Raw genomic sequence first — 12,359 nt, 5'->3', positions numbered from 1 at the left:
ATGCTGAATGTGGCTTCTGGATTTCACTCAAAAGACCAGACCGTAGTTACTTTTTACTTTTATTTTCCTTTAGTTTGCAACAGTTTTTCCAACGAAGAAACAGCTTCTTTTTTCTTCTTTAGTCTTTTTAGCAGTCTTTAGCAGTGTTAGTAGACTTTAGTAGACTTTAGTTTCTTTAGCTGTCTTTAGTAGCCTTTAGTAGCCTTTAGCTTCTTTAGTAGCCTTTAGCTTCTTTAGTAGGTGAAAAACCTTTAAGGACAAAACACCACAAGATTAACATGCTGTAAAAAATCAATCAATTATCAATCCCATAATTTACAATTATTAATTAGGCAATCAAACTCTTAACCATTAAACAAGTGCAAGAAAATGGACACATCTTTTCCCTTTAAGTTAAAACAGATTTTAAATAAATTGTCTCAACATAAATGCACCAAGATACATATAAAATACATTTAAACCCAGAAACACAATAGATAAATGCAGCAGAAAACCCAATATGCAAATACATAAATACCTAACCAATTAACCACCTATTTAGATACATATTTAAAATCCATATTCAATATAAATATATTATTAAATTAGCAGTGAAACACTCAATCTTAAACGCTGTCTACTGGTAGAAAAATGCCCCTTTTTCTATGCCCTCACCAGCAGCCAATGATCCAACAGAGTTAAATCCAACACTTTAAATTGAGCGACTTCACCCTCCTGATGAAGCAAACTGCTCCAACATTTATCAAACTAAGCAAAGAATATCAACACTTCCTTACTAAACAACGGTTACACAAAACACCGTGTGTATTTAGCCTCCAGACTAAGCACGCTACATGCTGACGAGACAGCTGTTCGCCGCTACAACATTATTAGGCCGTTTATTGAAATACTCCCACACTTTTGACGACTTTTGGCGTGCTTTTTTCCCCTCGCTCGCACCGCTCGCATCGTCTGCTTTGCGCTCCGCCATGACGGCAGTGTGACGTAAATATGCGACGCATCGACGCGCAAAAACGGCGTCGACGTATTTACGTCGTTTCAGCCTTACAATACAAATAGACGTACCGTTACACCCCTAGTTACTACTGTATTTGTTTTGTTTTTATGTTGTTGTCCCTCCCACCACATCCATGACAATTACATACATGCGTCATGGCCAACTAGATCGTGTTTCAATTGAGTGACAGCAACTCAGCATCACTATGAGCAGAAGAGGAGGAGTTGGTAATGAATGGAAGACTTTGCAAAGGTGTCACTGGAGGTGTGGAACACAAGTCAGTGATAAACACACCCATGGCTACAGCACCACCCTGTGGACCAAATAAAGACTGCAGCAATGAATTCAAGGCTGGGACTTACTCGGTGTGTCCCTGGAAGACATTGACAGAGTGGATTGATGGATCTCTGAAGTCCCACAGTCTGAAGGTGGTGTCCCTGGAGGAGGTAACAACCAGTCGCTGGGTGGGGTGTGTGCAGCAGTGGGTAAGTTCCTGGTCATGGCCTGCAACAAAGGAACCATTCTCCATTATTTAAGTAATACATCGCATTTACTCAAGTTCCTGTGAGTGGACTTTTTATTTCATGTATTCTACTTTGCTAGATTTAAAACGTATCCATTGAGTAGAAAAAAACCGTAGTGAAGAAGTCCATTCTGCAGTTAGATCATATTATTCAGCTAGTGGAGAGAGAGAGAGACTAGTGGGCCGTCCAATGGTGTCCAATCAGACTAGGTGTGGTGAAATTACTTTCTGAATTTGACCCATCTCCTTGTTCCACCCCCTGGGAGGTGAGGGGAGCAGTGAGCAACAACGATGTCCACGCCTGGGAATCATTTTTGGTGATTTAAGCCCCAATTCCAAGCCTTGATGCTGAGTGCCAAGCAGGGAGGTAATGGCTCCCATTTTTATAGTCTTTGGTATGACTCAACGGGGTTTGAACTCACAACCTACCCATCTCAGGGCGGACACTCTAATCCAGACCTGGGCAAAAAGATTTTAAATCTGGCCCACCAGACATTCCCAAATCATTTCTTTAGAAGTTTAAGATGTAAACTTTAGCTGCCATTATGATGTGCACTCATCTTTTATAATGACCTTCAACTATAAGTCTTTACATGCTTGGAATCTGCATCATATACTAGTTACTATGCTCATCTAATTAGTTACTATGCTCATCTAATTACTTACTATGCTCATCTAATTAGTTACTATGCTCATCTAATTAGTTACTATGCTCATCTATTTACTTACTATGCTCATCTATTTACTTACTATGCTCATGTAATTAGTTACTATGCTCATCTAATTACTTACTATGCTCATGTAATTAGTTACTATGGTCATGTAATTAGTTACTATGCTCATGTAATTAGTTACTATGCTCATGTAATTAGTTACTATGCTCATCTAATTAGTTACTATGGTCATGTAATTAGTTACTATGCTCATGTAATTAGTTACTATGGTCATGTAATTAGTTACTATGCTCATGTAATTAGTTACTATGCTCATCTAATTAGTTACTATGGTCATGTAATTAGTTACTATGGTCATGTAATTAGTTACTATGGTCATGTAATTAGTTACTATGCTCATCTAATTAGTTACTATGCTCATGTAATTAGTTACTATGGTCATGTAATTAGTTACTATGCTCATCTAATTAGTTACTATGCTCATGTAATTAGTTACTATGGTCATCTAATTAGTTACTATGCTCATCTAATTAGTTACTATGCTCATCTAATTAGTTACTATGCTCATGTAATTAGTTACTATGCTCATGTAATTAGTTACTATGCTCATCTAATTAGTTACTATGGTCATGTAATTAGTTACTATGCTCATCTAATTACTTACTATGCTCATCTATTTACTTACTATGCTCATGTAATTAGTTACTATGCTCATCTAATTACTTACTATGCTCATGTAATTAGTTACTATGGTCATGTAATTAGTTACTATGCTCATCTATTTACTTACTAGGCTCATGTAATTAGTTACTATGCTCATCTAATTACTTACTATGCTCATGTAATTAGTTACTATGCTCATCTAATTAGTTACTATGCTCATGTAATTAGTTACTATGCTCATCTAATTAGTTACTATGGTCATGTAATTAGTTACTATGCTCATCTAATTACTTACTATGCTCATCTATTTACTTACTATGCTCATGTAATTAGTTACTATGCTCATCTAATTACTTACTATGCTCATGTAATTAGTTACTATGGTCATGTAATTAGTTACTATGCTCATGTAATTAGTTACTATGGTCATGTAATTAGTTACTATGCTCATCTAATTAGTTACTATGCTCATCTAATTACTTACTATGCTCATGTAATTAGTTACTATGGTCATGTAATTAGTTACTATGCTCATGTAATTAGTTACTATGGTCATGTAATTAGTTACTATGCTCATGTAATTAGTTACTATGCTCATCTAATTAGTTACTATGGTCATGTAATTAGTTACTATGGTCATGTAATTAGTTACTATGGTCATGTAATTAGTTACTATGCTCATCTAATTAGTTACTATGCTCATCTAATTAGTTACTATGGTCATGTAATTAGTTACTATGCTCATGCAATTAGTTACTATGCTCATCTAATTAGTTACTATGCTCATCTAATTAGTTACTATGCTCATGTAATTAGTTACTATGGTCATGTAATTAGTTACTATGCTCATGTAATTAGTTACTATGCTCATCTAATTAGTTACTATGCTCATGTAATTAGTTACTATGGTCATGTAATTAGTTACTATGCTCATGTAATTAGTTACTATGGTCATGTAATTAGTTACTATGCTCATGTAATTAGTTACTATGCTCATGTAATTAGTTACTATGGTAATGTAAGTCACAGCAGCTCAGACGAGGCACCAAGCAGTGTGGGTGGGGAGTGTTTCCACAGAGTGTTTCCACAGAGTGTGAAATGTGGGTGTCAGGGACAGACGTGGAAGGAGATTTTCACAATAAAGTTCTAAAGCTTAGTGATCTATCACATATATCAGATTGTAGCTGTTTGTTTGTACACTTCACGTTCATATTTCACTGTTTGTTGCATTTCACTTGATTGTAAAATATGTGGATGGAGAGGGGTATTGACATTCATATGTTGTCAATATTCAGTGTTTTATCCTTCATAGTTAATATTTAATAATAGTTCTATATTTTCATTCAGTAACAAAATATACAATTCCATTCAGTTTAAGGCGGTCTGTCATAACCTTTTTAGCATTCAATCAGACATTATTGTGAGGTTTTGTATTAGTGTTCCTAAAAATAGATATACCGGCCCCCAGACACATTTTTTCCCTAAATTTGGCCCCTCGAGTCAAAATAATTGCCCAGGTCTGCTCTAACCACTAAGCAGGCTGATTGGTGCAGAAGTACCAGGGATCGCCCTGAAGTCCTCCACCTACTCCACTACTCGTATCAACCGTGATACTTCAGTGTTTACCAAGTGTGAAAGTCCAGAGGAACATGTGACTTCATGGCGGTGTTAACACAGAACATGTGACTTCATGGTGGTGTTAACACAGAACATGTGACTTCATGGTGGTGTTAACACAGAACATGTGACTTCATGGTGGTGTTAACACAGAACATGTGACTTCATGGTGGTGTTAACACAGAACATGTGACTTCATGGCGGTGTTATGTGACTTCAAGGTGGTGTTAACACAGTGATGTCACAGGAGGATGCTCTTTTTTATAGGCACATTTTACACCACCACCACCACGTTTGTTCAAGCGCTAGGATGTTGACAGAGACTTTAGAGTCCTTTCTTGTGTTTCTTTATCTCAAGATGGATTTTTACTTTTCTTTTCTCTACTTGACGCGTACAAAGTGAAAGCATACCTGCCAACTTTTGAAATCAGAAAAACCTAGTAGCCAGGCTCCAGGGGCCGCAGGCCCCGGTAGGTCCAGGACAAAGTCCTGGTGGAGGGTTCAGGCTTTGCCCACCGACGCAAAATGATTATTAGCATTCAGACAGGTTAAAATGTTGCTAAAACCATCACTTTTCTATCAGTCACAGTGACTTTTCAAAACTAAAATATTACAGCAAAAATCATATGGGTTGATTGACATGTTTATTCTGTAAGCTAACTTCAATAGTTTGAAATTATTTTGACAGTTAATGCCAGTTATCCTGTCAACCTTTCACAAGACTTCAATTTGTTCATTGAAAGTATAAACACTTTTTACAGTAAATAAATGGTAAAACAGTCATTACTAACTTTCTGTCCAAGCTTGTATAATCTACTGACTTGTTCAATTGTAAAAAATATTCCGTGCCTAAAATTCACATTTCTATCACAATTATCATACTGTAAACATGGTAAGCTAACTTCATTAAAATTAATAGTCCTGTCAATAGCATGGAATTACAATTCAAATGTAGTTTTTTTGTAAGCCTTTCAAAAGAATAAAAAAAAAAAGAAAATGAATTGAAGCCATCAGACACTTGAAAAGTGGCACATCACATCTCTAATGTAATCATTTGAACTTTTCAACAGAAATAGCACTGCAAAAATATTAAGGACATACTTCTGTATTTTGGTAGTTATGCTGTCAACATTTAACAAGATTTCTTCAACTTGGACTTGAAAGCATAAATAGTATAAACACTTTTAACAGTATAACAGTACTAAACAATTCCAATAGATAACATTGGTGTCATTACCTTTTTGTGGCTAAAATCCAAATTTATTCTATCAGATTGATCATACTGCAAAAATGATATGGTAACTTTATGATAAGTTTACTTGAAGTGGCATAAAACACTGAAAGTGATTGTTCCTATAACCCCTTTGTTTCAAATGTTTGTTCCACTTGTGGCAGTCGGGCACCAGCATACCATCTTTGACAACTTGAAGTGGCATAAAACACTGAAAGTGATTGTTCCTATAACCCCTTTGTTTTAAATGTTTTATGCCACTTCAAGTTGTCAAAGACGTGCTGTGAAATACAGCCGACAGGATTGCGCACCAAACACGAAGCAAGGCCAAAGCGCATGCATGGTGCAGGAGAACAAAGGACTTCTTTCATTTAAGGTTTGTGATAAACCATCCAACTCATTCGTTAAAAGGACTCTATAGTAATATAAAGTGAGTTTTTCTGGACATTATCATGCAAGAAAAGTTTATTTTTGGGACCGCGATCACCGCGTAATGATTTTTAAAGGTTGCATTACAAACATTTAACCGTCCCATGTGATCAGCCAGTGCGATTGGAAGTCCATGCTCAATTATTGCCTCCGTAAATAAAACTTCGGCATTTATCACATCCAAAGAATCTGTTTGGGCGACGAAAAACGTTGAAAGTTTTCCACTTGTATCGCTAGCAACGGCATTAGACTTGTGTTTTTTTGTCCCAACGTGGTCTTTTACATCGCTAATTCCTCCGTGTCCGATCGGAAAAATCTTGGTGCAATTCGCGTAGTTTTCACCCATTTTTTTTTTTTAAATTAATGAAAAACCGTATTTTTTTATCACTGCAACCGTAACCCGGAATAGGTTGATGAAAACCGTACTAATTACGGGAAAACCGGAGTAGTTGGCAGGTATGTGAAAGTGAAAGGGTAGACTTAATACACTTCAGCCTCTTTAGTGAGGAAGTGTACTTGTATTTATGTGTCTGCTATGCACTTCAGTGTAATGTTGACATGAACTGATGACCACATGAATAATAATAATCTGTCTGCTAGTCTTGACTATGTGCAACTTTACATTCTGGTTATCTTTGTCCTTTTCCAAGGAAAAGTAGATGTTGGTGACGTCATGTGTTTGCTCACCAGTGAGCGTGTGCACCAGCTCGGACGTCTCCACCTCATACAGGTTGGCAGCACGATCCCAAGAGGCGCTCACCACCTGTCTGCCGCCCACCAACCAATCAGCGGCGATGACCACACCCTGGTGGCTTTTCAGTGTTGCCGTAGCCACCCGGATGGTGGGGACCTCGCACGGGCCCTCGCCGTCCACCTCGCCTTCTTCTCTGTCGGAGGAGTCCTGGTCTTCCTCACACGGGGCCTGAAGGAGCGCACATAGTCATTTCCCCAAGCATGTTCCAGGTGGGGAGAAGTGAAGGACTCACACTGACATCTGCTGGAGGCGGGGGGGCAGGCAGCTGCACCATGTAGCGCCAGATGTGAGCCGTCTGGTCCCCGGAGGCTGGACACGTCAACAAGGCGCCACACGGAGATGAACTACAAGCACTAACACAAAAGATGGAAGTCCTCACCTGTCAGGGCCATCTGCTCCGTGGGATGGAACTTGATGGAGTTGACTGTGGAGGGATGAAGGAAAGTGATGTTCAAGTCACCGGAGGGTAAAGAGCAAAGGATGGAGGCTACCTGATCCTGCATGGCCAGCATACTTCAGCAGACACTTTCCAGTCTCGATACTCCACAGCAGGGCTGAATGATCTGGGAAGTCATTGCTACTTAGATTGATCCACAACACCTCATCCATTCAAGGCTCTCACATCAAAGTCACGGAGCAGAAACATCAGCAGGAGATGGAAACTCAATTGGAGGTAAGAATGTCCTCTAGTGCAGTGTTTGTCAACCACTGTGTGATGTGAGATATTGTCTGGTGTGCCATGGCAAACTATGCAACTTCACCCAATTGCTCCATTATAATCTGTAAATACTGTGCCGTTCCTTAGTGTCCGTGCTGTGTAGAACTGTGATCCCAATATGCAGGTAAAAAGGGATGTAACGCTTCAACCAAAGATGAACAAAAGGGAAAGGAAAAGGCAATGAAGCATAGGGATGGCTATGTAAAAGGACAAAGTCAACCGAAACGGAATGCTGGACGACAGCAAAAACTTGCGGCGCGTGGAGCACCGAGCACATCCGTACATGACATGGCAAAGCAACAATGTCCACACAAAGAAGAATAGCAACAACTTAAATAGCCTGGCTTGCTAACCACAAAGCAGGTGCGGGGAATAGCGCTCAAATACTACACGGTCTAGCTCCGTCCTATCTTGTCGATTGCATTGTACCATATGTCCCGGCAAGAAATCTGCCTTCAAAGAACTCCGGCTTATTAGTGATTCCCAGAGCCCAAAAAAAGTCTGCGGGCTATAGAGCGTTTTCTATTGGGGCTCCAGTACTATGGAATGCCCTCCCGGTAACAATTAGAGATGCTACCTCAGTAGAAGCATTTAAGTCCCATCTTAAAACTCATTTGTATACTCTAGCCTTTAAATAGCCCCCCTGTTAGACCAGTTGATCTGCCGTTTCTTTTCTTTTCTCCTCTGCTCCCCTTTTCCTTGAGGGGGGGGGGCACAGGTCCGGTGGCCATGGATGAAGTGCTGGCTGTCCAGAGTCGGGACCCGGGGTGGACCGCTCGCCTGTGCATCGGCTGGGAACATCTCTACGCTGCTGACCCGTCTCCGCTCGGGATGGTGTCCTGCTGGCCCCACTATGGACTGGACTCTTACTATTATGTTGGATCCACTATGGACTGGACTCTTACTATTATGTTGGATCCACTATGGACTGGACTCTTACTATTATGTTAGATCCACTATGGACTGGACTCTTACTATTATGTTGGATCCACTATGGACTGGACTCTCACAATATTATGTCAGACCCACTCGACATCCATTGCTTTCGGTCTCCCCTAGAGGGGGGGGGGGTTACCCACATATGCGGTCCTCTCCAAGGTTTCTCAAAGTCATTCACATCGACGTCCCACTGGGGTGAGTTTTTCCTTGCCCGTATGTGGGCTTTGTACCGAGGATGTCGTTGTGGCTTGTGCAGCCCTTTGAGACACTTGTGATTTAGGGCTATATAAATAAAGATTGATTGATTGATTGAAAAGGAAGACACGGAACTGCTACAGGAAAACACCAAAATAAGAGCGCAAGACAGAAACTAAAGCACTACACACAGGAAAACACCAACAGACTCAAAATCAGTCACAAGGAGGACCTGGTGGAGTTTCATTTTTTTAACATTTTCTGCTGGTGGTGTCCCTCCATATTTTTTAATGAAAAAAAAATGTGCCTTGCCTCAAAAAAGGTTGAAAAACACTGCTCTAGTGCCCGTGAGCAAAATAATGACATTTCATGTTTGACATCATTCCATACTTGCCAACCTTGAGACCTCCGATTTCGGGAGGTGGGGGTTGGGGGCGTGGTCGGGGTGGGGTTGGGGGCGTGGTTAAGATATATATATAAGAAATACTTGACTTTCAGTGAATTCTAGCTATATATATATATATATATATATGTCTTAATAAGGTTATCCAAAAAATAGTGCTCGATACCGTAGTAGAGCGCAATATATGTATGTGTGGGGAAAAAATCACAAGACTATTTCATCTCTACAGGCCTGTTTCATGAGAGGGGGGTTCCCTCAATCATCAGGAGATTTTAATGGGAGCATTCACATACCATGGTTTATATAGGGCACAGAGTGGGTGGGTGCAGGCTGGCGTAGGGGCGTGGTGATTGGCTCATGTGTTACCTAGGAGGTGTTTCCGTCTGTGGCGGCATGCTGTTACAATTTCGCTGCGCTTGTTGAGGGATGACAGGTCTGGACGGTAAATAATAACAATATATAATAATAAGATGCAACCTATGCTTGAAAGAGAAACTGTTTATTATCTACCGTCCAGACCTGTCATCCCTCAACAAGCGCAGCGAAATTGTAACAGCATGCCGCCACAGACGGAAACACCTCCTAGGTAACACGTGAGCCAATCACCACGCCCCTACGCCAGCCTGCACCCACCCACTCTGTGCCCTATACAAACCATGGTATGTGAATGCTCCAATTAAAATCTCCTGATGATTGAGGGAACCCCCCTCATGAAACAGGCCTGTAGAGATGAAATAGTCTTGTGATTTTTTTCCCACACATACATATATATATATATATATATATATATATATAAATAAATAAAAGAAATACTTGAATTTCAGTGTTCATTTATTTACACTTATACACACACATAACACTCATCTACTCATTGTTGAGTTAAGGGTTGAATTGTCCATCCTTGTTCTATTCTCTGTCACTATTTCAGAACACACACATTATACAAATATACATTGTAAAATCAATAAGAAAACGGGAGCTCTAATTTGGGAGTCTGAATTAGGATCAGAAGTTCCTATATAAACGTTGCGCACTCACGTCGCCATTTTGTATTGATTACTGCAGCTGTGCACTGGATTCATTCACAAATACAAACTACAACTCACAAACACTTTAGAGTTAGGCTCCACCATCAGAATGTGTACTTAAACTTATAAAGATCACATGGATATTATTCAGTGAGTTGATTCACCAAAACTAACCTGTTATGCAGGAGGAAAAAGCACACAGGACGTTTCAATTGTTCACAGACCGGTCGCTCTCATCAGAATGACAAGACACTTCCGGTCTGCAGGTGATAGCATTCAATTGGGAAGAAACGCCCTACTGACCAATGTGAATACTGATAAATGTGTAACGACAGCTCCAAAAACGAATTCAAACCACAAAATAAACTAAATAAATCAACACAAAAATGTGACACATTATGGGTGGGTCACATATGCATGTACAGTAGATGGCAGTATTGTCCTGTTTAAAAGTGTCACAACATTGCTGTTTACGGCAGACCAACTGCTTTACGGTAGACGGAAACTTGACTGCTGTTGTTGTGTGTTGTTACCGCGCTGGGAGGACGTTAATGAAACTGCCTAACAATAAACCCACATAAGAAACCAAGAACTCGACCTCGATCATTAGCTGTTTCTATTGTGGGAAAGCGGACGTGTGAACAGGCTGTCAACACGTCACTCAGGTCCGCATGGACGCCCCCTCCAGCTCCGCCTGAATTTCGGGAGATTTTCGGGAGAAAATTTGTCCCGGGAGGTTTTCGGGAGAGGCGCTGAATTTCGGGAGTCTCCCGGAAAATCCGGGAGGGTTGGCAAGTATGAATTATTCTATTAGGAGATGAAGTGCTTTGTTTTACTTATTTCATCTTGAAATATATCTTTACCACTGACATATTTCAACACCGTTTTATCAAACAAAGCACATTCTGGACTATTGCTTCATTTTTATTATTTACACCTCATCATTTTCTGTCGCTGTAAAGTTTTAATAATCTTATATTCATATTGCACACTACGGTCCATTATTACATTTTCACAATTCTAGCACTTGAATTATAGGACAAGTTTTTATTGGAGTGAGTTTGACTGGACGAGTTAGTCTTTCTACTCGTGTGTTGTATTTAATAAAAGGTTGCAGTTAATACACGACACAGGTTGTTATATGCTATTATTAGGGCCCGCATGTCCCATTGTATAAGGACTCCCAAAGGGAGTCCTTATGCAATGGGACATAAGGACCTATTGAATTTGTAAGGTTTTATTCTTTATTCTTTCGCCGCCACATTAAACTGTAATTTGACCCACTTAACATGCTTCAAAACTCACCATATTTGACCCACACATCAGGACCTGCGAAAATTACATTTTTAAAAAACAAACAAACCTCAAAACTCGAAATTGCGCTCTAGCGCCCCCTAGGAAAAAAAAAAACTAGACTGCCTATATCTCCCACTAGGAAGATCGGAGAGACATGAAACAAAAACCTGTATGTAGGTCTGACTTAGACCTAGTTTTCATAATTGTATATCATCGGGCAAAAATCAACAGGAAGTTGGCAATTCCCCCTTCAAGACAAAAAAGTACTAAAACAGTCACTTTTGCCTCTTTGAGCTGTAATTTGACCCCCTTAACATGCTTCAAAACTCACCGAACTGAACACACACATCAGGACTGGCAAAAATTGCGATCTAATAAAAAAACCTAACCCCAAATCTCAAAATTGTGCTCTAGCGCAATTTTTTAATGAAACGCACAAAAAACTGCTTCTCGGGTGAAAAAACTGACAAAACTGCCTGTAACTCCCACTGGGAAGGTCGGAGAGACATGAAACAAAAACCTCTATGTAGGGCTCACTTAGACCTACATTTCATAAATTGACAACCCCCAGCAAAAATCAACAGGAAGTTTGCTATTCCCCCTTCAAAACAAATTTTTTGTTTTTGTTCCATGTCTCTCTGACCTTCCCAGTGGGAGTTACAGGCAGTTTTGTCATTTTTTTCTTTCGAGGAGCCGTTTTTTCTGCGTTTTATTCAAAAATTGCGCTAGAGCGCAATTTTGAGATTTGGGGTTAGGTTTTTTTATTAGATGGCAATTTTTGCCAGTCCTAATGTGTGTATTAAGTTTGGTGAGTTTTGAAGCATGTTAAGGGGGTCAAATTACAGCTCAAAGAGGCAAAAGTGACTGTTTTTAGTACATTTTTGTCTTGAAG

The 12,359-nt window shown here is 39.7% G+C and overlaps 1 protein-coding gene across 4 annotated transcripts in view; it reads right to left on the bottom strand.

Moving 5' to 3' along the window:
• wdr37 (WD repeat domain 37) overlaps positions 1-12,359 on the bottom strand; it is a 69,498-nt gene that overhangs the window by 13,664 nt on the left and 43,475 nt on the right. For 3 of the 4 annotated variants that reach the window (XM_061964841.2, XM_061964839.2, XM_061964840.2), the window contains exons 7-11: positions 7,380-7,451; positions 7,268-7,312; positions 7,121-7,197; positions 6,822-7,056; positions 1,360-1,501 (exon numbers count right to left, since the gene is read on the bottom strand). In XM_061964841.2, the coding sequence (XP_061820825.1) occupies positions 1,360-1,501; positions 6,822-7,056; positions 7,121-7,197; positions 7,268-7,312; positions 7,380-7,451 (571 nt within the window). The remainder of the gene's footprint in view (positions 1-1,359; positions 1,502-6,821; positions 7,057-7,120; positions 7,198-7,267; positions 7,313-7,379; positions 7,452-12,359) is intronic. The other variant, XM_061964842.2, reaches the window with a different exon arrangement.

Source organism: Nerophis lumbriciformis, linkage group LG07 (genome assembly GCF_033978685.3).
Source record: "Nerophis lumbriciformis linkage group LG07, RoL_Nlum_v2.1, whole genome shotgun sequence".
Taxonomy (NCBI): domain Eukaryota; kingdom Metazoa; phylum Chordata; class Actinopteri; order Syngnathiformes; family Syngnathidae; genus Nerophis; species Nerophis lumbriciformis.
This window is presented reverse-complemented; position numbering and strand designations above follow the sequence as displayed.